The following is a 27,945-nucleotide window of genomic DNA, read 5'->3' as shown; positions in this document are numbered from 1 at the left end:
TTAAGGACTGGTTGTGTGTCTGTGTGGTGCTATGAATGAGAAGAAATAGCAGTGCATAGGAAAATAACTTCATGTAGAAAAATATTTATCAATTATACATATTATTCAAAGTAAACCAGAAAAGAAAAAGCATCATGAATTTCAATTAAGGTGACAGCATTCAAGAACTCCAGTTTCCAAACAGCCCATCACACACGGTGATAACAGTTCTGAATTAAGTCTATTCAGGAAACTGCAATAACGTTCATTCTTCCAGTGTAGGTTTCATTGCATATGGATTTGTAAGGAGACTAATGCAGTCACATGACAAATACATCCAGCTGAGATCTAGAGGTACATAATCATACTGGCATAGGCTCTATAGTCCAACAGTAGTAAACAAACTATCTTCTTGTTTCAAGCTCAAGTCCTTCTAGTCACCAACCAATAACTCAAACAGTGGTGGAACCTAACTCAGCAGGGACACTGAAAGCGCACCTCTTTGTCAACTGTTACCTTTGCCCATGCTGCTGCTGACACTCATGATGGAGACATCTGATTGGTCACTGCATTGGCTGGAGGGCCGGGATTGGCCAGGGGTCATTTGGGAGGCAGTAGAGACAGTGGCTGGGTAAGGGATGTTGGTGTGGAGGAGGATAAAGGGAGGCTCTGGATAAAGATGTCTCTGGACTCCAGGGGAGTAGTAGGCTAGTAAATGTCCTATAGGAGCATCAGTGATGGGGGACTGGTGGTGCATTGCTGGAGGGTAGCTGTGGGTCACTGAGCTGTGGGACCTTCTCTGGGCCAGGCTGATGTCCACTGCAGTCATCCTGTTAGAGTCAAGCCTCACCGGCAGCTGCTCGCTCTCCCGGATCTTCATTGGAGACTGACGGCCTGACAGGCTCTCTGCTGATTGGCTGTGAGGAGAGGGAGTGGGAGGTGCCCTGGGGGAATGGGACGAGCTGCAGTGAAGAGGCGAAGCTGTAGGAGTGGCCAATGGTGAAAGGCCTAGGCTGGGAGATGGAGAACCTGGGGACAGAGGAGGGATGTGATGAGTTAACTGTGTGCCCGAATGCATGATGCACATCAAAATACGTGCTCGTCTCACCATTACCTCTGTTCTGTGACTGGGGTGTGCTCCTGTGTGGTGAGGCTGGTACACACTGAGCTTTGGGCTGCTGGTTTCTGGAGCCCTTCCCTCGTAGTACATCTGTTACCTGAGGACAGCGATCTAAAGGGTTAGGTTACCTGAGGACACACATTAACAGTGCTGCAATGACAACTAGTGAGTTCACTGCATCTGTGGGGCCTGCTACTGAGTGATCGCATTCCTTAGATTATTTGTGTTTTATTGTTGGTACAGTTTGTTGTTGTGATGACAAGAAAATCATTATTAGGTACAGCCACTAGAGGGAAGCACCCACAAGGATTAGTTCAGTCCTATGTCCACACTATCGTTCATTTAACCCATTTAACTTCTCTAGGATAGGGGGCAGCATTTTCACGTTTGGATGAAAAGCGTGCCCAGCGTAAACTGTCTCCTACTCAGTCCCAGATGCTAATATATGCATATTATTAGTAGTATTGGATAGAAAACACTCTGAAGTTTCTAAAACTGTTTGAAATTGTCTGTGACTATAACAGAACTTATTTGGCAGGCAAAACCCAGAGGACAAACCATTCAGATTTTTTTCTTTTGGAGGTCACTCTTTTCAATGGTTTTTCATTGGGAATACAGATTTCTAAGGGACCTTCCTGCAGTTCCTATCGCTTCCACTGGATGTCAACAGTCTTTAGAAATTGGTTGAGGTTTTTCCTTTGAGAAATTAAGAAGTAGCCATGTTCAGAATGAGGCTCCAGTGAAGTGTACTGTTTGTTAGAGGCGTGTGACCAGAAAGCATGCTACACATTGTTTTCCTCCGGTATTGAACACAGATCATACCGTCTTCAATTATATCGATTATTTACATTAAAAAATACCTAAAGTAGTTTGAAATGTTTGGACTAAGCTTACAGGTAACTTTTGAGATATTTTGTAGTCACGTTGTGCAAGTTGGAACCGGTGTTTTTCTGAATCAAACGCGCCAAATAAATGGACGTTTATCGGCGGAATTAATCGAACAAAAGGACCATTTGTGATGTTTATGGGACATATTGGAGTGCCAACAGAAGAAGCTCGTCAAAGGTAAGGCATGAATTATATCTTTATCTCTGCGTTTTGTGTCGAGCCGGGAGTGTTGAAATATGATGGTCTGTGATTGTTAGCTGAGGTGCTATCCTCAGATAATAGCATTGTTTGCTTTCGCCGTAAAGCATTTTTGAAATCTGACACGTTGGCTGGATTCACAACAAGTGTAGCTTTAATTTGGTATATTGAATGTGTGATTTCATGAAAGTTAAATTTTTATAGTAATTTATTTGAATTTGGCGCTCTGCATTTTCACGATGTTGGCCAGGTGGGACGCTACCGTCCCACATATCCCATAGAGGTTAACCCATGTATAAAGCTATTGATTGGTGTGAAACAGAGAAAGATCCTCTGCCATAGATCCAGTGCATTCATTTTCTCCTCCCTCACCTTCTTGTTCTTGGCCACCATCGCGGGGGTGTCATTGTGGTAGTTCTTCACACTGCTGTCGGCTCTGTTCTTCAGTAGCAGCCTGGCTGTGTCTACCTGGCCTCGCCCACAGGCACAGTGCAGGGCCGTGTTCCCACTGTACGACTGGCCATTCACATTACAGTCATTCTGATGAGGAGGGGGCAGGGAGAGAGGAAGCGGGAGATTGTTGAGAAGATGTAAAAATAAGTAACACGGTCAGTCTTGGATGGCGATGTGTAACTAAACCGAATCACTTTGAACATTTTTCTTGTAAAGCATCTTCCCAGAAAGGAAAGATAAACCTAAAGGGGAACAGGGGAGGATCTACAGACCATTTTAAATATAGATGAGCTGACTTAGAACAGCTGAGTCACATACAACACACGTAGCCTTACCTCTATGAGGAAGTGCACCATGTCCATATTGTGGTTCTCTACTGCGTGTATGAGAGGACTGTGGCCACTCTTGATGTCCTGCTTAGAGAGAGGAGAAATGGGGACACTCTGTAAAGTGGAACAGGAATTAATCTGAGTATTACCTGGTATTGAGTAATTGGATGATGCAGTAGGTTCAGTATGCCAGAATAACTCAAAGCCCATTTGAAATGGCCCAGCATTAAGGGGAGAGATGGAGAGTTAGGTAGGGGAGGAAGGTGACTGACCATAGCGTTGATGTCCGCCCCAGCATCCAGCAGCATTCTGACCAGCTCCTTGTGTCCACCCTGTACAGCTAGGTGGAGAGGGGATAGGCCTGGAGAGAGGGGGGGACGATAAGCAGTTAGGGAGAGAATCACACGCGAACACGCTCCAGAGCCCATGTGTATTCTAGGGGTTTTCTGCTGTTTTGAGTACAAGGCAAACCAGGCTGTGCCCAGACTTGTCACACTGGCATACAGACCACAACAGCAGGAAATGCCCTAGTCCCCTCTCTGCCTCACACACCCACCACCATGGGACCCACAGCATGAGTCAAACAGGGGGGATAATGTGTGCTACATATAACGTTAGTATCTGTGTCGCAACTCAGAAATATTCCCACATGAATATGGGAATTCCTATACATTATGTATGAATGTTGTAAACATTGTGGGGGGGTTACTGGCTTTATTTAGGGTAGTAGTATACATCCTAGATCTATTGTTTTAGTCATGTCTGGCATGACTATCACAAAGGAGCTGGCTGTTTCTGCTATAACATTCCAATGTGACCTAATTGACAGTCTAAGGGGAATTTATGAATTTTATTTAAATTAATCCCCTGAATTGTCTCAATTGAAACGGAATTGAGGCCAATTTAGTAGCAGTAGTAACTTACCCTCATAGTTCCTGACCTCCAGGCAAGTCAAGATGGAGGGGTGGGAAAGGACCACAGAGAGGCAGGCCTGCTGGCCGTGTTCACAGCAGAGGTGGACCGTTGTCTGACCGTTACGGTCCAGAGCCTGCGGGTCAGCACCCGCACGCAGCAACGCCCCCACCAGGTGGGCCTGATGGGTAATCACAGCCAGATGAAGAGGGGTCTGAGAAAGAGGGAGATAGAAAATGTATCTTTAGACAATCATTAAACAAGAACATTTGAAAACCAGGGGCCTCAACTGTAAATTTCACACTAAATATCTGCGGTCACTATTTATGAAAAGACTGCACACGCACAAAAATATTGAGATTTATAAACTTGGCGCACGCATGTTTCCTGGTTGTGTGCCCCTTTACTCTTTCTCCTTGTAGGCCTATGCTACCTCGTGAGTATTAAACCATCACAGAAAAGGTGAGGGATTTTTTATGCAATGATCATGGAAGTGAAAAATAATAGCCCAGGAATTAGATGCCCATTTCTAATTATTTTAAAATGTAAAGATAAATTAAATAGATTCTCACTAAAGGCAAATGATTGCAACTTGTTTATTGTTATGAATAAGCGTGTCCATCATATCCCCTATTTGCACAAAATACTAATCTACTTGCCTGCTTGCAATGCAATACTTCAACCACTAGAAAATGTGCATACACATGGTCTAAAGTTTGCGGAGTCATAAATTATAAATGCCAACTTTTGCGTGAACGCATGTTTGCGGGTATATTTTGAACATACGCACGGTTTATAAATGAGGTAAACCATTTTTTCTTTAAAAAGAGCGGAGGAAGAATAGTGTATTACTCCTGTTAATGGTATTTCATCTCCATCCTGTTCTGCAGGGGGAAGGTCACAAGAGCTTATAAACAATGGGCTAGATAAGGTTGGGCATGCGTCCCCAAACAAACCAGAGCCGCCCAGTCAGGGCACAGAGGGCTTTCTGGCTTTATCAGCATTAGACATCGGCAGACAAAGATGAACACCACACGGGATGGTAAACACACCATCAAAGTCCAAAATACAAAACAGCTAGGAGATGAAGATGCCCCATAAATGTTTTTTCTTGTTTCAAAATTAGGTGCACCTAAAGTATTTGAAAGAACTAATGCTGTTTCGAACCAGGTCGAATGTGATCAATGATAAGGTTAAACCTGTTTTGGTGTCAGGAACAGACCATGTTGTGTAGGAAAGCCCGGGACCCGACCCAGGTGATTCCAGAGACATACCACTATGCAGGGGATTGCAGATTCAAATCCCTAGACGGGTTTACTGAAAGCACTTGAGCAATCCAGGATCTTCCAGAGATGGCCAATGATGAATTAATTCATAAAACCTGATTTGATAAATGTTAACTTTGTCAGTGGTCTGCAGAAAGGGTTTAGGGAAGTCACTTGATCTGGAATCTATCATTAATCATACTGAACAATCTCAGTGGTCAGGATGATAATTTAGTTTCACTTTTGATTCAGGAAAAGCACATATTTACAGTGTGTGTGTTGGGGGGGGGGGGGGGGGGCGCTATGTTACAGTAAAGAACAGCAGTAAAATACCAAAGCACTGGTGGGAGGAAACACTGGTGAAATGCCTCCAATGTCTCAATGCCAGTGGCCTTCACTTCCTGAGAAAACACTTCTATTTCCCTGAATCGTCAGTTACTCATGACTGATCACACACACCCTAGTGTTTGACCTCCCATGAACTACCAACAGTCTGACTCCGTCATCTTGTACTTCCTAGAATGTCCCTGAACATGAAGCCGTAAAGGACGTAACCGGCAACATGTCACAATACTTAATCAAAGGCACAGGTCAAATAAAGGCTTTTATGATGGTCCAAAAACACTCCAAAGTTCATTGAGTTTAGTACTAGCTTCCTGTAAACCATTCCAGAATGACAAACAAAAACAGCACTGATAAGAGGGGCAGAGAGTGGGGAGGGAGAGAAGGGGGAGTATAGGGTAAGAAAGCCAGGGAGAGGAATAGCTGGAAGCAGTATAGGCAAGGGGAAAGACGGAATAAGAGGGAAAATCCCTTCCCTCTCCCCTGCTGGCTGTGTATCCACAGAGTTACATTCCAATGAAATGAGTGGATAAACCAGAAGAACAGAGGAGTGGAGGGGAGAGTTCTAGGTATGAGGAAAAGCCTTGAACGGGTGGTTGTGTGCCAGACAAAGATAAGGATACAAAGAACAGGGGGAGGAGAAGGAGGTAAAAACAATTAAATTAAAGGTGTGCATAGGGTGTACTTCCTGTTAATGTTCTAGTTGTGAAACTTCCCAGGAAAGACTAACAAAGTCCCTTACCATACCATGGAAGAGCTCATTTTACTAGTTCTTTACAAGTTTCTATAATTTATGCAGTTACAGGAGGGGTCAACTCACAATGTACTGAGATACAATCAGAGAGAGAGATGGAGAATAGCGCAGAAAGGGAAAGTCCCTGATTCTACCCTCAACCTCAGCAACAACGTATGTTGAGAAACAGCGCAGAGCGGGGGGGGTCGGGGGGGGATCATGTGACTTCTCAGAATGAGGATACTAAGTGCACATACACATGCACTGTAGAAGCCTCACACAATACACTGCATGCCACAAGCACACCCACACAGACAGATAAAACATAATGTACAAAGTGGCAACAGTAGCGTTAAGTACATGGTCATTAATTTGCAATATCTGAACAGTTTCCAGGGAACTTGAATAACCTAACATGGGAGTAGCATTGGCCAGAGAGAATTGGGAAGTGCACCAGCTAGTAGATGTTAGTAGTAGTGACAGTGTGGGAGTATCAAACAGCTGTTTCATAGCACCAGTGCTGCAGCTGATCTGGTAGTCGCACAATGTGCACATGCAACTCAGTACTGATATTAACTCTGTCGAACCGTTTAATTAAAGTGACCACTGAAGTATTGTTTGGACTGCACAACACATATTGAACTGCTAGAGAAAGTAGTTTTTTTGCTGACATAGTATGATTATCTGGCATTGTCAAAAGAGCTTGGCAGGCTTTATGTAAAAGTATTGTGGAGTGTGTTTAAGATTTTTACTTGGGATTACAGACTATCCTATATAGTCATTTACTTTGTAATTATCACTGCCAAATCTAATAAACAATTAGAAAATGGGTTCTCAGGCTTGGCAAGAGGTCTGTGCTAGATAACAAACGACCCTATCTGGTAGTCACATCGTGGCGAGCATCTGTCTCAGCCTGGACTGAAATCTCCCCCTGGCTCCTCACATGGCACGAACGTATAGAGCCTGTCTGCTAGACTATGCACTACAGACAGGATATCACTGTAAATGCCTCAGTCTCACCTCAATGGTGAGAACACACAACAAATGGTACCGACATTATTTCTGGTAAGTGAGGAATGTGTTGTCTGAAACCCCAGTTCTGTGTGTATGAAGGGTTCAGGGTGACTTCTCTGGGGTGATTAGGCAGACTAACAGCTGCAGAGGGAATGTGGCATTGACAGGGCGTGGTGGCACGCTGGAGGGAGGAAGAGGACTCATTTGAAAGTGATGGGAAAAGGCCATGGGGCATTGATGGACTGGGAAAGGTGCAGAAGATGGAACCCAACAGAAAAGAGAACAGACCACAAATCAACATCCCTTCAGAACACACAGCCCTGAACAAAGGATACCAATCATAGCACATCCTTCCAAGCAATAGGCTTGCGCGTGTGACTTCGGCCTGCGTTATGCACAGGTAACCAGAAACTGTACATTTCTTCTGATAACCGGCAGCCGAGAGGTGTCTGTGTACGGTAAAGAAGCTGGGCGAGGAGGAAATCAAGGACTTCCTCTTTCACACCTTTCCTTATTGTGCTCTGAAGTCTGCAGTGAGTGGCAGGTGTGTGTGTGCGTACATGTTTTCCTATATTATCAGGACCCCAATGTCCTAACATTTCACTGTAATGTCCTGAAAAGGTAGGAAAACAAATGCTCTTTTAAGCTTAAGAGTTTTGGGGTTAGGGAAAATATGATTTTTACACTCCAAAAACTCCTGACATTTCTGAAAACACAGCTGTGTGTGCTCGTGCATGTATCTCACCTGTCTCAGGTTGTTGTAGATGTCCAGGTCTGTGTGAACCAGTCCCAGGAGAAGGATCATTCTTTGGATCTGAGCGTCCTGCCCCTGCACCACTGCTATGTGAAGAGCCCTGTAACACACACACCCCCAAGTCAAAACTACACAAAAAAATAAAACATTCTTCCACACACAAATTCTGATATTTAAACCAATAAATGCACAAAATAAATTGACACACATTCTTTTAACACAACTCCAGCATGATTGTAAAGTGGCTGCTGATATGTCCTGACACAGAAACCCCCTGACTAACCTTTAAGCCAGAGAAATCCTACGGACTACAAACTGACTGACACACTAACTGGCATGTGATGGCTGGCTGGCTGTGTGTAAAACCGTTACACAATTGCAGTAGAAAGTTTACACAAGCCTACAATATGTTTTGACAAATTCAGGCTAACCCATAACCTATATATTACTGAATGACCGAGTATTGGCCAACTTCACTTGACCTATGACCTGATTCTCCACAACTGACAGTTAGGCTGAGAGGAGAGCAGTGTGGTGGGTGACTCATTACAAAGCCTGTTAAACTGATCAAGGTGACTAGGAAACTGCTATTTATATGGTATGTAAAGTGAAAGAACAGAGGTCAAACATAGGAATAAGGAAGAATGACAGGAGTTCTTGAAAAAATATATTATCAGAAGCTAATTTCAGTAAACTCGTTTGGTTTGGTGTAATTTCCTGTTGTGTGACAATGGCACAGCCCTCTGTATTGGGGAAGATAATCACCATTAAACCATTAGAACTACGGTCTCTATTAGGGGCTTTCTGTGTGTTTTCATGTCTTTCAGCTTCCTCCAATGAATATCAATCGTAAATGCAGAACAAGAGAAAAAAGGTTATGACAGGAAATTGGGTAGGGACATTTTGAGAGAATGATTTAAAAGTACCTTCACTGAGAATTTGGGTTAGCACAAATTTACGGTAATGTACTTTTGTCTACTTCCTGATCTGTTGTCCATTAAACAGAGTTACAACAGACTAAAGAACATATTGGTGTTTGGCATGTCTACCTACTGCACATACAACTAAAGACAGTCTGAGGAGATGAGTAACAACATATTTGCATACTGCAAAGAGGAAATGGAAGATAAAGAAAATAGGTAGGCCTACACACAGAGACCATCTTTCATGCATTGCTCAAAGACAACTCTGACAGCTCTAATACAAAACAAATTTAGCAGAAAACCTTTTTAAATCTCCAGCATCTACCTTGTTGGCTTTTTAAACACTGGTCACAAATGGTACGTGCTGCAAGCCTACACAATACAAATGTTATGTCCTGAGACAAAACATTTGTCATCCTCTTTCAAAGAGTTGTGAGTTATGTCATACATTCCTCCACATAACTACACTGAACAAAAATATAAACACAACATGTAAAGTTCCATGAGCTGAAATTAAAGATCCAAGAAATGTTCCAAAATCTTATTTCTCAAATTCTTTACACATGTTTACATCCCTGTCAGTGGGTATTTCTTCTTTGCCAAGATAATCCATCCACGTGACAAGTGTGGGATTGATTAAACAGGATGATCAGTATCTGACCGTAAGGCGCTACATAGGGTAGTGCGTACGGCTCAATACATCACTTGGGCCAAGCTTCCTGCCATCCAGGACCTATATACCAGGCGGTGTCAGAGAAAGGCCCAAAAAATTGTCAAAGACTCCAGTCACCCTAGTCATAGACTGTTCTCTCTGCTACTGCATGGCAAGCGGTACCGGAGCGCCAAGTCTATGTCCAAAAGGCTCCTTAACAGCTTCTACCCCCAAGCTATAAGACTGCTGAACAATTTATCAAATGGCCACCCGAACTATTAACATTGACACCGCCCCCCCCCATTTGTTTTTACACTGCTGCTACCCCTACATATTTACTCAGTACCGGTGCCTCCTGTATATAGCCTCGTTATTGTTATGTAATTCAACTGTGTAACTTTTTATTTTTACCTTAGTAAATATTTTCTTAACTCTATTTCTTGAACTGTACTGTTGGTTATGGGCTTGTAAGTAAGCATTTCACGGTAAGGTCTACACCTGTTGTAGTTGGCGCATGTGACAAATAAAATTTGATATGGGCACCTTTTGCTTGGGACAATAAAAGGCGACTAAAATGTGCAGTTTTGTCACAACACAGTGCCACGGGTGTGGCACAGTGCCACGGGTGCCACGGGAGCATGCAACTGGTATGCTGACTGCAGGAATGTTCACCAGAGCTTTTGCCAGAGAATTGAATGTTCATTTCTCTACCATAAGCCACCAACGTAATTTGGTAGTATGTCCAACCAACCTCATAACGTGTATGGTGTTGTGTGGACGAGTGGTTTGCTGATGTCAATGTTGTAAATGGAGTGACGGTGGGGTTATGGTATTTTTTTTATTAACCTTTATTTAACTAGGCAAGTCAGTTAAGAACAAATTCGTACTTACAATGACGGCCTAGGAACAGTAGGTTAACTGCCTTGTTCAGGAGCAGAATGACAGATTTTTACCTTGTCAGCTCGGGGATTCAATCTTGCAACCTTTCGGTTACTAGTCCAACGCTCTAACCACTATGCTATCTGCCTCCCCGGTATGGGCAGGCATAAGCTACGGACAACAAACACAATTGAATTTTATCAATGAAAAGTTGAATAATCAGAGATACCGTGACATGATACTGAGTCCCATTGTCGTGCCATTTATCCGCCGCCATCACCTCATGTTTCAGCATGATAATGCCCCATGTCGCAAAGATCTGTACACAATTCCTGGAAGCTAAAAATGTCCCAGTTCTTCCATGGCCTGCATTCTCACTAGACATGTCACCCATAGAGCATGTTTGGGATGCTCTGGATCGATGTGTACGACATCGTCTGTTTTGTCACCAAAGCCCCATATACTACCCACCACTGCGATCTGTATGCTCTCCTTGGCTCTCCTTCAAATTCGTCGCTAAACCCACTGGCTCCAGGTCATCTATAAGTCTTTGCTAGGTAAATCTCAGCTCACTGGTCACCATAGCAGCACCCACCCGTAGCACGCGCTCCAGCAGGTATATTTTACTGGTCACCCCCAAAGCCAATTCCTCCTTTGGCCGCCTCTCCTTCCAGTTCTCTGCTGCCAATGACTGGAACGAACTGCAAAAAAAAAATCACTGAAGCTGGAGACTCATATCTCCCTCACTAACTTTAAGCACCAGCTGTCAGAGCAGCTCACAGATCACTGCACCTGTACATAGCCCATCTGTAAATAGCTCATCCAACTACCTCATCCCCATACTGTTATTTATTTTTACTCCTTTGCACCCGAGTATCTCTACTTGCACACTCATCTTCTGTGCATCTATCACTCCAGTGTTTAATTGCTATATTATAATTATTTCACCACTATGGCCTATTTATTGCCTTACCTCCCTTATCCTACCTCATTTGCACACACTGTATATATACTTTTTCTATTGTATTATTGACTGTTTGTTTATTCCATGTGTAACTCGGTGCTGTTGTTTGTGTTGCACTGCCTTGCTTTATCTTGGCCAGGTCACAGTTGTAAATGAGAACTTGTCCTCAACTAGCCTACCTGGTTAAATAAAGGTAAAATAAAAAATAAAATTGTGTCCCAGTTCTCGCCAATATCCAGCAACTTCGCACAGACATTGAAGAGGAGTGGAACAACATTCCACAGGCCACAATCAACAGCCTGATCAACTCTGAAGGAGATGTGTTGCGCTGCACGAGGCAAATCGTAGTCACACCAGATACTGACTGGTTTTCTGATCCACGCTTCTACCTTTAAGGTATCTGTGACCAACAAATGCGTATCTGTATTCCCAGTCATGTGAAATTCATAGATTAGGGCCTAATACATTTATTTCAATTGACCGATTTCCTTATATGAACTGTAACTCGGTAAAATATTTGAAATTGTTGCATGTTGCGTTTGTATTTTTGTTCAGTAGAAATTGTAGTACTAGTCCATAGCTTGAGCCAACAATGCCCTTAGCATCAACAAATTAAACAGGTTTTTTTTTTATTAAAAAGAATTCACAACTTATGTTGGAGGGCTCGTGTGAGAGATAGGGAGAGGTCATACAGCTTAGCTCTGTTTTGCCAGGCAGAGAGAGATGGACTTGACAGCTAAAGTAATATTTGGGTGCCAAGCTGAAATATTACATTCTTTCTGAGCTTGATTAAGGCAAGTCCTAACAGAACACTTATCAGCATACGGCCTTGGGTGGATCTCAGAACTGCCTCTCTTGAAGACAGGTGCGTGCCTACCTGCACTTATGAGTAATTCAACCTAACATTATGCATTAGGAGTATATTGTGTTATACAGGGCAGTATATTACTAATACAGACTGATCATTGTGACATGATTCATCTCTGATCAACCTGTGTCACCGTAGACCTTCATATTCACACACACAGAGTGGCTGGATGGATGCATCTTTCACAAAACAATCACAACAAAACACGTACAATGCATAGCACAGGTGTGGAGATATGTGGTAACATTATACAGAGCCTGAGGTTTGGAGGTGGGTGTTTGACTGATGTCAATGCAGAAGGCAGTTCTAACCAATCACAACCAGCCATCTCATCCGTGTAGCTAGTGTAACACAGACCAAAACATGTCAACAAACCATAGCCAATACAACCATGTTTTCCTCATTTCTTATTCAACTTGAGTAAACAAATCTTTCACAGACACAATAGGGATGACAGTTTGTCTTTGTAATTGAAACCCATCTCCATACAAGTGTAGTTCTAACCGGCATGGTGGTGACTGGTGCAACTGAAGATGACCACAAGACAGTCTCATAACAATAAAACGTGTGACAGTGTTGATGCTCCTCTCTCTCAATCTGACCTGACTAACGGCCATACAGCACAGTGAAGCCACTCAGCCGTCTGATCAGTGTGAAAAGCAGAACTTGTGTTTGGCCGTGTATGTCGGTTCTTTCCTCAAAGCTCCCCTTTCCGGTAAGTGAGAACCACCCATCACCACACACCGTACAAATGCCCCTGACCACGTTCACAAGTGTATCTGTTGTAGGGCTGACCCCATTTAGTCGACTTGTTGATTGTTTGGTCGATAGGCTGTTGGTCGACCAACATTTTTTTAGTTGAGCAATATAAAATAAAAATTATGGCAAAAGAAACTTGTCGGATTCACATCTGTCTCAGTGGACTAATCCATTCCGGAGGCCGCGGGGATTGCTCATTAGTATCACCTTTATTTCCCTAATTTCTAGTCTACAATGTTTTATGGTAATTTTTGTTCAATGCATTCAATATATTATTACTACAGTCTTTTACCATTCTCATTGTCAGAGTGGACACGTTGTTTGAGGAACGCACAACCTAGGCTACACTTCTGAGGAACATGTTTTGGTTTATTTCATTCCATTTAGGAGTTGTCAATTTACTCATTGTAATTTGTAGCGCTTCTGTCAATATTGGGTAAGGACGAGCACCTGATTATACATACAAGTAGGCCTAGGCTACCTGGTCTGCGTGCAAATGTAGGCCTATAAATGTGCCCATTTGGGGATCTGATAGTATTTCTGATTGTCTTACCTCACCACCACAGTAGAACTTCTGAAAGTAATTTTTTCTTCACCTCAAACAGTGAGTAAACTAAGTCTGTTTTTACATCCATTGAGAATGTCAAGGTCATCCTCAACTTAGCCTATTTGAAAAATATTTTCAGCACTCTTCGATAACCACTCAGCATGAAAGGGGGAAAAAATGTCATGCTCTGATCCGGTAAAAACATCATAAAATAAGCGTACCTGATTACTACTTATCCCTTGCGCAAATAGCCTAGAGCTAAGTCCTTCTGGAGCTCACAGTAGAGGCACTTCATTACCGTCTTCATTTACCTAAAAAACCCACCAGATCAACATTAGCACTCAAGTGATTACAGTGATAATAGGTAATCCATCAAAAAACAACTGACTAGGTTCTCCCATGCAGTGAGGAAGCAGAATTAATGAATATGCAGCAGTCTTTTCGTCACGTAGTAAACATGTATTTGTGGAGTATGTGAGTAGACGACAAACATGCATTATTGCAGCACAATGAGGATGGCAACAGTTCTGATTAAAAAGATGAGTATTTGCGAGGTGCCTCTCCTAACATTCCTCAAAAAGCTATCAAACACCTAACTGACCTAGTAACAGGTGTCTCCATTCAGTGCAATGGTGAGATTATCACACACTTGAACAAGGTTCCCCCCTCTCTCTCTCTCTTTCTCTCAAGATGAAACTGTGCGCTCTCCTGTTCCTGGAAGTGGAGCAGACCACAGCCCCAGATAACCCAAAGCACACTGACGCAGGAGCGCTGGGCCGCACTCAAACACACACTGAGTGACAGAGACTGGCAGTGGCATACATGCGGTATCCTGTTTGGGGGGAGGTGAGGGAATGCGGGTTGCTGTGGCCATCAGACCACCTGAGAGAGCGATGACTTTAAGACAGGTGTATTAAACAAAAGGGAACCAGAAACACACCACAGTCCAACTTACAACACATCCTTTTCAGAAACCATTTTAGTCCTTTTCAAAAAAGGATTTAAATCATTAGCAGGTGTTGGCAGCCAGAATGCATCCATTTCTTACTTTTTGCAAACTGGACCCCAGTGGGAATTGAACCAACTCTGACATTACAAGCACCAAGCTCTACCAACTGAGCCACATGAGACACCCTGAGACTGGAGCCTGACATAGCCTTTATGGTTGCCTGTTCATTTTAGATATGTTTTTTGATTGATCTTTAAAGCACTGGTCTTTTAGTTGTTCCAAAGGTCAAAACCAAAACGTTTGGTCCTGGCCTTTGGAACAGACTGCCGGAGGATCTGAGGGCAGGCCTCAGAAACTGGAGACATTTTAAAGAAAAATCTTAAGACATAAGTAAAAGCAAGGCTAAAAAGGTTAACTTCTTAATAGGGGGCGCTGTTTTCACTTTGGGAAAAAATCGTGCCCAAATTAAACGGCCTCGTACTCTGTTCTAGATCATACGATATGCATATTATTATTACTATTGGATAGAAAACACTCTGAAGTTTCTAAAACTGTTTGAATTATATCTGTGAGTAAAACAGAACTCATTTGGCAGCAAACTTCCAAACAGGAAGTGAAAATTCTGAAAATGGGTGTCTGTGTAAGGCCTTGCCTATTCAATTGCCTTATATTTATGGATCTGTATGCACTTCATACGCCTTCCACTAGATGTCAACAGGCAGTAGAATGTTGAATGAGGTGTCTAGCTTGATGTGAGACCGAATGAGAGCTTTTGGAGTGACAGGTCCGCCATATTGGCAGTATTTTGCTGCGCACTAGAGAGCACCATATTCTTTTCTGAAATGCGTTAGGTAGACACAACGAAATGCTCCGTCTTGGACGTTATTGATACATATGAGAAAAACATCATAAAGATGGATTTTCAACTGAGTTTGACCAGTTTATTCGACGTTTATTGTGACTTTTGGAATTTTTCGTTCCATGCGCCAAGAGTTCATGGACATGTGTGCTCCACCATGCTAGCCAAAGTTGCTAATTCGACAGAAGAAATGGACATTCTAAAACAAAACAACTACGACTCCTTGCACTACATTCTGATGGAAGATCATCAAAGGTAAGAGAATATTTATGATGTTATTTCGTATTTTTGTGGAATATGTTGGCTCCAACATGGCGGAGAATGGCTGGGCGCTGTCTCAGATTATTGCATGCTGTACTTTGTACTAAAGTTGTTGTTTTTTTAAATCTAACACAGCGGTTGCATTAAGAACCAGTGTATCTTTCATTTGCTGTACAACATGTATTTTTTAGCAAAGTTTATGATGAGTTTTTTGGTTAGATTACGTGACTGTCCAAAATTTCTCCGGACAATTTGGTGCATTTTGGCGCCGTATTCACAATGTAAAACCAGGATTTGTAGGCTGGATTCACAAGATGTTTATCTTTCATTTGCTGTACAACATGTATTTTTCATAAATGTTTTATGATGAGTATTTATGTATTTCACGTTGCTCTCTGTAATTATTCTGGCTGTTTTGGTGCTATTTGTGACGATGGCTGCAATGTAAAACTACGATTTATACCTATAAATATGCACATTTTCAAACAAAACATAAATGTATTGTATAACATGATGTTATAAGACTGTCATCTGATGAAGTTGTTCAAAGGTTAGTGATTAATTTTATCTCTATTTGTGGGTTTTGTGAAAGCTATGTTTGCGGTGAAAAAATGGCAGTGTGTTTTTGGATATTGTGGTGAGCTAACATAAATATATATTGTGTTTTCGCTGTAAAACATTTTAAAAATCGGAAATGTTGGCTGGATTCACAAGATGTTTATCTTTCATTTGCTGTATTGGACTTGTGATTTCATGAAATTATATTATATGATATCCCTGTGGCGCTAGGCTAGGCTATGCTAGTCAGCTTTTTTGATGAGGATGATCCCGGATCCGGGAGGGGGGGGTCGGTAGAGGTTTTAAGTCTCTTTTAGTCATACAATAAAAAAATAAAAAAAGGTATACCATTCTATATTTATTTTAATCAATTAGTCTCATGTCCACTTATTTTATTATTGTTTTACCATTTTATTTGTTAAGCACTTTGAAATGCAAATGTACCTCTAAGAAATGTGCTATATAAATAAAGTTTGATTTGATTTTTGCCATGGCAGCACTATAGCTACTTCCTCCAGTTTATTGACCCCTCCCCTACCTACATGTCTGCATAGATTGGATGCATATCCCTGGCCAAGCATAGCGGTGAGCCAAAGTTGTTGGGTACTATACATGTGGTTTGCAATATACTGCTGAACAAACTTCATCCCCACCTGTATTATATAAGCATGACAATACCCATCACAAATACATTGTGTACTGTCCCCATGTTACTGCACAGCTGTCTCTCATTCAAGCAGCTAGAAGGACAATGAACAAGGGAGAATGAGACAGGGGTGAGAGAAACAGGGGAGCGTGTGACAGAGGGGTGAGAGAATGTTAATGAGAGATAAGCAGGGAAGATCAAAAGAAAAAGCGAGAGAAATAAAGACCCAGAGAGGGAGGGAGAGAGAGAAAAAGCGGTAAATGAGGAAGTGAGGAGCGGATGTTTGGGTTTTTGAGCTCATTCATTTAAAAACACAGAGAAATGAAAACAGAGAGATACAGAAAGACCTGAGAAAACCGCAGTCACACATTGAGAGGCGCACGCTCAGAGGTTTTCCCGAAACTGAGGGGCTCAGAGGCGATGAGAACTGAGGATTAACACCCCATTGACGTAAGCACGCACATACACAGACACACTTGGGGATGGTGGGGGGCTGAGAAGCAGCACTGTCTTTCTGCTGAAATCTAACTTTTCATCAGACAGACCACAATACAAGTTGGTACCAGCCAGGGAAATGTACTTCTTTACAGTCTACCACTTCATCAAGTAGTTTGACTTCATAAGAATAACACCCAAACATGAGAACAGCACCCAAAAGCCCCAGCACAACCGCCTAGGTCCTGTTTGATTTTTTAAAAATTTATATTTTAAAGATGTATATATTTTTTAAAGCCACAAAAAAAAACGAGCATTGAAATGCAAATGAACTTTTATACGGATACATTTTCTTAAACATCTTGTGATCAAATGGCAAGGTGTTTTCTTCCTGATTGATTTCAGTGCTGGTCCCTGGGCTCTATATCACATGAAATCATCCCAAGCGGAACTGCTGTGTCTCGAAACCCACAGCCAGGTCTGCACTTTCTCGATCATGTGTTTGTTGTGATGGGATGCAAATGAGTGACACACAGCACTTAAACTACAGGAACATGACTTTGCAATGCCATTCTTGGATGGACTTATGATTTCAGTCACATGAGTGTTTTTGTATCGTCCTCGCATTTCTGTCAGTGAACGGGTGAGTGCTCAGGTGTTGAAGGTCGGAGAGGGCATCGGTGCGTGAGGTTGGTATTAACATGTGATTGAATGTACCCCACCCACTCCTTAACCTCTAACATAAGGTGACCAGACGTCCCCGATTTCCCGGGGACAGTCCCCGATTTTGGTGGCCTGTCCCCGGCTAGTATTGGAAATGTCCCTGATTATCCCCCAGAAAGAAAAGCAACTCTGACCTTTGCCTCTCCCGAATCCGTACGGGAGTAGCAGCGATGGGGCAGGACTGTAACTACCAATTGGGGAGAAAAAGGGATATAAATAAAAAATTATATTTTTACTAAAAATAAAAATTCCATGGGATATTTTAATCTTCTTTCTTAGTAATTTTTTGTTGTGTGATGTTATCTGGTCACCTTACTCTAATAGTCATCCCAGCCTCCCAGAGGCAAGCCTGTGTCTCATATGAAGACTCACACAAACAATGCAAACAGACACAGAACATGACACACACACACTCACACACAGTACAGATCACAGAGGTCAAGTTCCATCCCAGAATCCCCCTCACCCAGTGACACTGTCACTGAGCAGCAGAGCAGAGAATTGACTCCATTAATCATTACAGAGACAGGAAGTGAAACGAAGGTAAAGAATGTGGTGGGGTGGGGTAAGGGTACACACAGCACACTCCTCTCTCACCACCAACACCCCTCACAGCCAGGTGAATCATAGACCAAAACAAACAAACAAGACTGTGTGACATCTCCTCTCCCTCCAACACATACCTAACTTATCAGGGTCATATGTAAAAAAAAGAATTGAAATGGAAAACAAAAATGACTTACTGAACTCAACCCAGTCCATAGCTCCTAGCAGGAAGTCAGGGTTAGTAAGGAACCCTCATAGGGCAACAGTACTACTCTAGGCCCCATCTGCTACATGAGACTAACTGAAGTTCAATGCATGTAGGGTTTTCAAAAACAAACATACGTGTCGCCATCGTTGTCTTGGCGCGTCGCCAGGGCAACATCTGCCAGCAGGTGTTCGGTGTGTCCCGGGTAAAGAGAGGACTGGAGGTGAGAGACAGGCACGTTCACAACCAGCGGTGACCTGCTGGGCCAGGAGTAGAATGGGTACCCTGGATAGGGATCTGGGTGACAGAGGGAGGGAGGGGGCAGATAGAGAGAGATGTTTGGTACAATGCCATGAAATAAGGAAATTACAGGTGACCCATTGACATGTTTTGCAAGTTTTTAATCATTTATCGCTGGAAGGTCTGGCAAAACAGTTTCTCAATGACTGGGGTTCAAAAGCAGGACTAACCATCACTGCACAATGACACACACACGTTCTATGAAGGAACATTCCACAGAGAGAATCCGTTTCTGACTCAAAGGCAAATGACCACTAACTTCAGAAGTATATTCTCTTTCAAACCAATAACGTTGATTATAGTCAAATTAATACAGTTATTAATACAGACTGTCTGATGTGATTACGCATTTTGTTTTGCTCTATTAGGAGAAAAAAAACTCTGAAAATGCGATAGGATAAACTTTGAATACTAATGTAATGGCCTGTACACTTTCATTTTAATATTTTTTCACTTGTCTTTTGCCAGGGCGACTAACTTACAGTAAGGACGGGGTGCTTGCATTGAACGAACCGGATCGATGCTTTGGTGTTCATTGTCAAAACCGCTGGCGGCGGACAATTGTCTGTGTGAGACCGATGCCAGGGTACCAATGCTCTCATCGTCGTAGCTCTTTAATAAAATATTTGGAGGACTCGGTCTGCAGCACAAGTCTTTGTTTTTGTAGGGGGATAAGCGCTCCTCTCTCCCGGGTGGGGTACGTGACTGTTCCGGCGTCTCCCATTCAGAAGGAAATGGACGTTTCCTAAAAGGAAGCCACGAGGAAGATATGTTCTGTGTTCGTGTGTCTGTTGTGCTGCTCTCACCAGGGTTCGGAGTGAATGGCGTGTGAGAAGTTGCAGCTGGGGAGTGTTTTTTCTCCAGAAAAGCCGGGTTTCCCGTTTTCACAGGAGGTTTTATCAACGATACTCCACAACGATGCTCCAGCGGCTCCACTGTGTGGCTGGGATTTCCGTTTGAACAGTCACCCTCGGTGAGGGGGGCAGCGGGATACTGCATTCTTACACTGACGGAGCGACCTTTGCTGGTGGGAGTCCTATCGGCGCCGCTCCCACGCTCCCTCGTTGTGGTGCTCAGATCCAGCGGCGCTGTGGTTTGAGTCTGGTGACCGTTCATGGTCATGGTCCTCGGCATGAACACGAATCAAGTATCCTGGAATCAGCCTCGGGTGTTTGTCGTCTCAAAACATAGCAGTGGTTCAAATGTCAATTCAATGTATGTTTTCTATAGCCTAGGCACAGTCTCCTTCTCCACGAAAATATGCAAATGTTGTTTTGCATTGGGAGTTTAATAATGTAATTTGCCATGCCAATACAAGAATGGCTCGAGGCTATTCTCCAAATCCATAAATGTTCCTTTTGAGAAAATTAGTGTAAACTGATACTAATTTAAGTTTCTTAAATTAATTAAATCACACAACTGACTTGTAGTAAATGTTCAGAATGATAAATAAGACTTTTGAATAACCTAACTGACGGTAACACACCTGCAATATAACTGCAGGTAGTAGGCAATTGAAGAAAATCAATAGGCTATTATGTTCCTTCTTTTATAGCAACGAATCAAATAGTCCGTAAACTCTGTCTCTCTCTCTCTCATTCACATAACCAAATCCGCGAAACTGGGGCTTTCCCTTTCGTATAAGAATTAACTCTTTACCTTCCTGTTTGCAAACTGAAACAGTGCGCTCTGACGGTCTACTTTTTTAAACTAACACCTTTAAGATATTAAAGGTTTAGTGTAGCCTACGTAACTGAAGTGTTCAATGTTAATTAAGGCATATATGATTGATTTAATTCACTTAATGTTAGAATTCCTGTTTTACCCCGGTTTAGGCTATGGATTAATCTAGTATGTCAACGATGCCAAATGTTTTTTTTCTGATTTGAATTTAGGACTAGCACAAACGCTGCTAGAGATGGCAAAATGACACGCAATCCTCGAATTCTGCATAGAGCGCATTTGGCACCAGGAAGTTGTGAGGAAAAAAAGGTTTGCATGTGATCTAATCCAGGGGTTTCAAACTCATTTCATGGAGGGTTTAGTGTCTGCAGTTTTTTTACTTTCAATTAAGCAATAGACAACCAGGTGTTGGGAGTTCCTTACTAAATAGTGACCTTGATTCATCAATCAAGTACAATAGAGGAGAGAAAACACTCAGCCCTCCATGGAATGAGTTTGACACCTGTGATCTAATCGGTTGATCATATGGTGTTGTCAGTGTCATTCCACTAGTTTCCCAAGGTTTACCAATTCAGCGGGATCTCCCCATAGTTGATAGGCCTATTGGGGATAAACTCATATCCTGTAGCAGTAACTGGATGGAGCATTGACTGGAGAAAATAACCTTCTGGGCGGTGAGCCACCTGGAGGTTTGCCAGTTCGAATCCCGGGTCAGACAGGGGGAAATCTGTGGCTAAGGCTAATCTGAAAACAAAACTCCCTAAATTCTATCAGCATATCGATTGTGCTACCAGGGCTGGTAAAACCCTGGATCATTGTTATTCTAACTTCCGCGACGCATATAAGGCCCTCCCCCGCCCTCCTTTCGGAAAAGCTGACCACGACTCCATTTTGTTGCTTCCAGCCTACAAACAGAAACTAAAACAAGAAGCTCCAGCGCTCAGGTCTGTTCAACGCTGGTCCAACCAATCTGATTCCACGCTTCAAGACTGCTTCGATCACGTGGGTTGGGATATGTTCCGCATTGCGTCCAACAACAACATTGACGAATACGCTGATTCGGTGAGCGAGTTCATTAGAAAGTGCATCGGCGACGTAATACCCACAGCAACGATTAAAACATTCCCAAACCAGAAACCGTGGATTGATGGCAGCATTCGCGAACCACTGCTTTTAACCAGGGCAAGGTGACCGGAAACATGACCGAATACAAACAGTGTAGCTATTCCCTCCGCAAGGCAATCAAACAAGCTAAGTGTCAGTATAGAGACAAAGTAGAGTCGCAATTCAACAGCTCAGACACAAGAGGTATGTGGCAGGGTCTACAGTCAATCACGGATTACAAAAAGATAACCAGCCCCGTCGCGGACCAGGATGTCTTGCTCCCAGACAGACTAAATAACTTTTTTGCTCGCTTTGAGGACAATACAGTGCCACTGACACGGCCCGCTACTAAAACCTGCAGGCTCTCCTTCACTGCAGCCGAGGTGAGTAAAACATTTAAACGTGTTAACCCTCGCAAGGCTGCAGGCCCAGACGGCATTCCCAGCCGCGTCCTCAGAGCATGCGCAGACCAGCTGGCTGGTGTGTTTACGGACATATTCAATCAATCTGTAACGGTCGTCATATTCGTTCTCCTCCTCAGACGAGGAGGAGCATGGATCGGACCAACACGCAGCGAGGTATGTAGACATAAAGAATTTATTAGACAAGACGAACACTGACACGAACTATACTTGATAATTTACAAAATAACAAACAAACGACGTAGACTGACCTGAACATGAGAACTACATAATAACGAAGAACAGGAAAGAACGAACGAACGAGACGAGACAGTACCGTGTGGTGCAACAAACACAGACACAGCAACAATCACCCACAAACAAACAGTGAGAACAGCCTACCTTAATATGGTTCTCAATCAGAGGAAACGTCAAACACCTGCCTCTAATTGAGAACCATATCAGGCAACACATTTAACCCAACATAGAAACACTTAACATAGAATGCCCACCCCAACTCACGCCCTGACCAACTAAACACATACAAAAACAAGGAAAACAGGTCAGGAACGTGACACAATCCTTATCCCAGTCTGCTGTTCCCACATGCTTCAAGACGGCCACCATTGTTCCTGTTCCCAAGAAAGCTAAGGTAACTGAGCTAAACGACTACCGCCCCGTAACACTCACTTCCGTCATCATGAAGTGCTTTGAGAGACTAGTCAAGGACCATATCACCTCCACCCTACCTGACACCCTAGACACACTCCAATAGGTCCACAGACGACGCAATCGCAACCACACTGCACACTGCCCTAACCCATCTGGACAAGAGGAATACCTATGTGAGAATGCTGTTCATCGACTACAGCTCAGCATTTAACACCATAGTACCATACAAACTCGTCATCAAGCTCGAGACCCTGGGTCTCGACCCCGCCCTGTGCAACTGGGTACTGGACTTCCTGACGGGCCGCCCCCAGGTGGTGAGGGTAGGTAACAACATCTCCACCCCGCTGATCCTCAACACTGGGGCCCCACAAGGGTGCGTTCTGAGCCCTCTCCTGTACTCCCTGTTCACCCACGACTGCGTGGCCATGCACGCCTCCAACTCAATCATCAAGTTTGCGGACGACACTACAGTGGTAGGCTTGATTACCAACAACTACGAGACGGCCTACAGGGAGGAGGTGAGGGCCCTCGGAGTGTGGTGTCAGGAAAATAACCTCACACTCAACGTCAACAAAACAAAGGAGATGATTGTGGACTTCAGGAAACAGCAGAGGGAGCACCCCCCTATCCACATCGACGGGACAGTAGTGGAGAGGGTAGTAAGTTTTAAGTTCCTCTGGGTACACATCACGGACAAACTGAATTGGTCCACCCACACAGACAGCGTTGTGAAGAAGGCGCAGCAGCGCCTTTTCAACCTCAGGAGGCTGAAGAAATTTGGCTTGTCACCAAAAGCACTCACAAACTTCTACAGATGCACAATCGAGAGCATCCTGTCGGGCTGTATCACCGCCTGGTACGGCAACTGCTCCGCCCACAACCGTAAGGCTCTCCAGAGGGTAGTGAGGTCTGCACAACGCATCACCGGGGGCAAACTACCTGCCCTCCAGGACACCTACACCACCCGATGTCACAGGAAGGCCATAAAGATCATCAAGGACAACAACCACCCAAGCCACTACCTGTTCACCCCGCTATCATCCAGAAGGCGAGGTCAGTACAGGTGCATCAAAGCAGGGACCGAGAGACTGAAAAACAGCTTCTATCTCAAGGCCATCAGACTGTTAAACAGCCACCACTAACATTTAGTGGCCGCTGCCAACATACTGACTCAACTCCAGCCACTTTAATAATGGGAATTGATGGAAATTTATGTAAAAATGTATCACTAGCCACTTTAAACAATGCCACTTAATATAATGTTTACATACCCTACATTACTCATCTCATATGTATATGTATATACTGTACTCTATATCATCTACTGCATTTTGCCATCTTTATGTAATACATGTATCACTAGCCACTTTAAACTATGCCACTTTATGTTTATATACCCTACATTACTCATCTCATATGTATATACTGTACTCTATACCATCTACTGCATCTTGCCTATGCCGTTCTGTACCATCACTCATTCATATATCTTTATGTACATATTCTTTATCCCTTTACACTTGTGTGTATAAGGTAGTAGTTGTGGAATTGTTAGATTACTCGTTGGTTATTACTACATTGTCGGAACTAGAAGCACAAGCATTTCGCTACACTCGCATTAACATCTGCTAACCATGTGTATGTGACAAATATAATTTGATTTGATTTGAAATCTGATGGTCAAGGCATTGTGCCCTTGAGCAAGGCACTTAACCCCCCACAACTCCTCCTCCATGGGCGCACAATGTGGCATCCCCCTCCTCCAAACTGTATATGTATGTGTGTCTTTTGGAGGGGTTGAGATAAAGCAGAGGTCAAATTTCAGTGTGACCTTGTGTACAATTGACCAATAAAGGGATCCTAATCTTAAATAGCCTTCTGATCTGGGCCTCTCTGTTATTGCACATCTCACTCCATCAAACACCACACCTCCCCGCAATACACACACACACTTCTCACACAACCTTGTCGGTGCCCGCCCCCAGCTGATTCTTTAGTTACCAGGGTCAATTTGGGACTTTCCTCAGATGTATCGAAGTGTGGAACCGCCAACGGAAAATTAAGCTTTGTGTCTAAAGTCCCTGAAACACCCTGCTGAATCTGTGCTGACACGTTGTGCAGCTGCTGGATACAGTAGATAGTCAAGGTGTCCTGTGTTCCTGTGTGTGGAATGTGGTGGGATGGTCATTACCATGAACTGTTGGAGGCAGGTAGCCTAGCGGTTAGAGAGGTGAACCAGCAACCGGAGGGTTGCCAGTTGGAATTCCGGATCCAATGGGAAAAATCTGCCGGGAAGTGAGCTGAAACCAGAGGGTTTCAAATCCTAGATGCCATTACTTGCCGTTGTGCCCTTGAGCTAGGCACAATAACAGTCCCCGGGCGCCCAGTGTGTCAGCCCCGAGCACCTCTCCATAAAAAGCCCGTGTGTGTATGTGTGTCTTTCGGTTGGGTTGGTTAAAAGCAGATGTCAAATTTTGGTTGGACCTTGTGTGCAATTGACCAATAAAGTGATCCTAATCTTATTCTGTTTCAGCTACCCTGGCCAACCGTACACTCATACAGCACCCACCTCTTCAGTGCAGCATTCTGTTAAGAACAGGGCCTTGTCAGGATGGTTTTGTGGTGGTGTAGAGGTGAATGGACAGACAAGATGGAACACCCTGAGACAGTGAAAGGAGGCAGGGCTGCACGATATGCTCCAAAAATGGAATAGCGATTTGTTTTAAACACAATATTGCGACTGTATTTTGACTTGCGATATAGATCAAAACACTTGGATGAACCATTTGAGATAGAATTATTTATATTAAGAAGCAAAGTGGAAAACAACATTGTTCTTGTTTGGAACAATCTGTTGACTGCAATAAACCTTACAGAACAGCATGCAAACTTATAGTGAATCTAACAGCGAGGAGCAGCCATGAGGAGAGGTGGAGAGACGACAAACACGCAGCTTATTGGTGTTTCAAAATATTGCATGATATATGGATCTCTTGCTATATGGATATTGCACATGTCAGTATTGCGATTTTGATGTGAATTAAATTAATTATGCAGCCATAAAAGGGAGCCATGGCCGCCTAGTGTCATTAGATATACACTCAGTGGCCAGTTTATTAGGTACACCCATCTAGTACCGGGTTGGACCCCTTTGTAGCCATGTTCAACAACAATGTTCAGATACGCTGTGTCGCTCAATTGTATCAAGGGACCTAACGTGCGCCAGGAACACATTCCCCATACCATTACACCACTGCCACCAGCTTGTACCGTTGACACCAGGCACGATGGGGCCATGGACTCATGCTGCTTATACCAAATCCTGACTCTGCCATCAGCATGATGCAACAGGAACCAGGATTCACCGGACTCGGACCAGGCAATGTTTTTCCGCTCCTCAATTGTACAATGTTGTTGATCACGTGCCCACTGGAGCCGCTTCTTCTTGTTTTTAGCTGATAGGAGTGGAACCCGGGGTGGTCGTCTGCTGTAATAGCCCATCTGTGACAAGGATCAATGGGATGTGCGTTCCGAGATTCCGTTCTGCACACCACTGTTGTACTGCTCTGTTATTTGTTTGCCTGTTTGTGACCCGCCTGTTAGCTTGCACATTTCTTGCCATTCTCCTTCGACCGCTCTCATTAACAAGCTGTCTCTGCCTACAGGACTGCCGCTGACTGTTGTGCGTGAAAAGCCGGCCATTTCTGAGATACTGGAAATAGCACGCCTGGTACTGACGATCATACCACGCTCAAAGTTGCTTAGGTCACTCGTTTTGCCAATTCTAACGTTCAATCGAACAGTAACTGAATGCCTCCATGCCTGTCTGCCTGCTTTATATGGAAGCCACAGTGACTCACTGTCTGTAGGAGTGAACCATTTTTGTGAACGGGGTGGTGTACCTAATAAACTGGCCACTGAGTGTAAATTGACAACAAACTGAATGTGACGGGCACTGGAGAATGATGAAGGGAAGACCCCGAGTCTCTGTAAACATTGCAGCATACACTTGGAGATCTCTTTGGTGCAGTGAGCAGCCTCACATCCTCGGACTGTGAACTTGTTGCTAGTGTCTCCATCATGTGGATATTGTAAGTATAGCCTGGTTATAAAGAATTCTACCAGGCCAATGCAGCTCCAGTCTCTGCCACTTGTCAGCAGTAGAGACCTAATCATACAGGAAAGGTGCATACAAGTGGTTTTCTCCATTTGGTCAACTGTGACTTGGCTTCATCATTATCAAGCATTTTATCTTAACACATCCCATGTCTTTCCAATATGCTACTGCTTAATGATGACTCTACACTAAACCTAACATCCAGGCCTAACAGCAGCCAAGAGAATGGTTCCCTTACCATGGCAAGCCTCACACACTGCAATGGATTTCCTTATTCATGATATTTTGGTATTTGTATTTTATTAGGATCCCCATTAGCTTTTGCAAAAGCAGCATCTACTCTTCCTGGGTTCCACACAAAACATGAAACATGACATAATACAGAACTTTAATAGACAACAGCTCAAGGACAGTACTACCGAAATGTTTTTTTTTTTTTTTTTTACAAAAGGCACATGTAGCCTAGATATCAGTACATACACACAAACTATCTAGGTCAAATAGGGGAGAGGCATTAAGCCCTGAGGTGTTGCTTCATCTGTTTTTTTAAACCAGGTTTGCTGTCCACTTGAGCAATATGAGATGGAACGGAACGGACTTCCATGCAATAATGGCTCTATATAATACTGTATGCTTTCTTGAATTTGTTCTGGATTTGGGGACTGTGAACTTATTGAACTTATTCATGAGCTCAACTTGAACTGTAATTGTCTCGACAATGTGCAAAATAAGACAATATTAAAATATGGACCACAACACTTGACAGTGTTTATTTGTATAATGTCTGTTGATTTGTGTTTTTTGTCCTGTCAACCAAAACTGAATAGAAAATATGCATTCATGAGTCTGTGGCGGTTTTTAGACACCTCCAACCTTATCCCATTGGGATGGCATTTACCGTTCTCGC

At 43.3% G+C, this 27,945-nt stretch overlaps 1 protein-coding gene across 3 annotated transcripts; it reads right to left on the bottom strand.

The window, feature by feature from the left end:
• Positions 1-64: 64 nt before the first annotated feature.
• On the bottom strand, positions 65-20,463 carry LOC139564218 (B-cell lymphoma 3 protein homolog). 3 transcript variants are annotated; one of them, XM_071383551.1, is made up of 9 exons: positions 19,544-20,463; positions 18,899-19,058; positions 7,979-8,087; positions 3,892-4,093; positions 3,240-3,328; positions 2,974-3,051; positions 2,558-2,725; positions 1,094-1,196; positions 65-1,008 (listed from the first exon to the last, which is right to left on the bottom strand). In XM_071383551.1, the coding sequence occupies exons 1-9, from the start codon at positions 20,193-20,195 to the stop codon at positions 485-487; spliced, it is 2,085 nt and encodes a 694-aa protein (XP_071239652.1). In that variant the 5' UTR covers positions 20,196-20,463; the 3' UTR covers positions 65-484. The 3 variants fall into 3 exon arrangements, with proteins under 3 accessions (XP_071239652.1, XP_071239651.1, XP_071239653.1); XM_071383550.1 differs by having other exon boundaries at positions 347-1,008; positions 2,974-3,054; XM_071383552.1 differs by having other exon boundaries at positions 347-1,008; positions 2,974-3,054; positions 19,868-20,334.
• Positions 20,464-27,945: the final 7,482 nt, after the last annotated feature.

This window comes from Salvelinus alpinus, chromosome 35, assembly GCF_045679555.1.
Source record: "Salvelinus alpinus chromosome 35, SLU_Salpinus.1, whole genome shotgun sequence".
NCBI classification, from domain to species: domain Eukaryota; kingdom Metazoa; phylum Chordata; class Actinopteri; order Salmoniformes; family Salmonidae; genus Salvelinus; species Salvelinus alpinus.
Note: the sequence above shows the minus strand (reverse complement) of the source record. Positions and strands in the feature narration are given on the sequence as shown.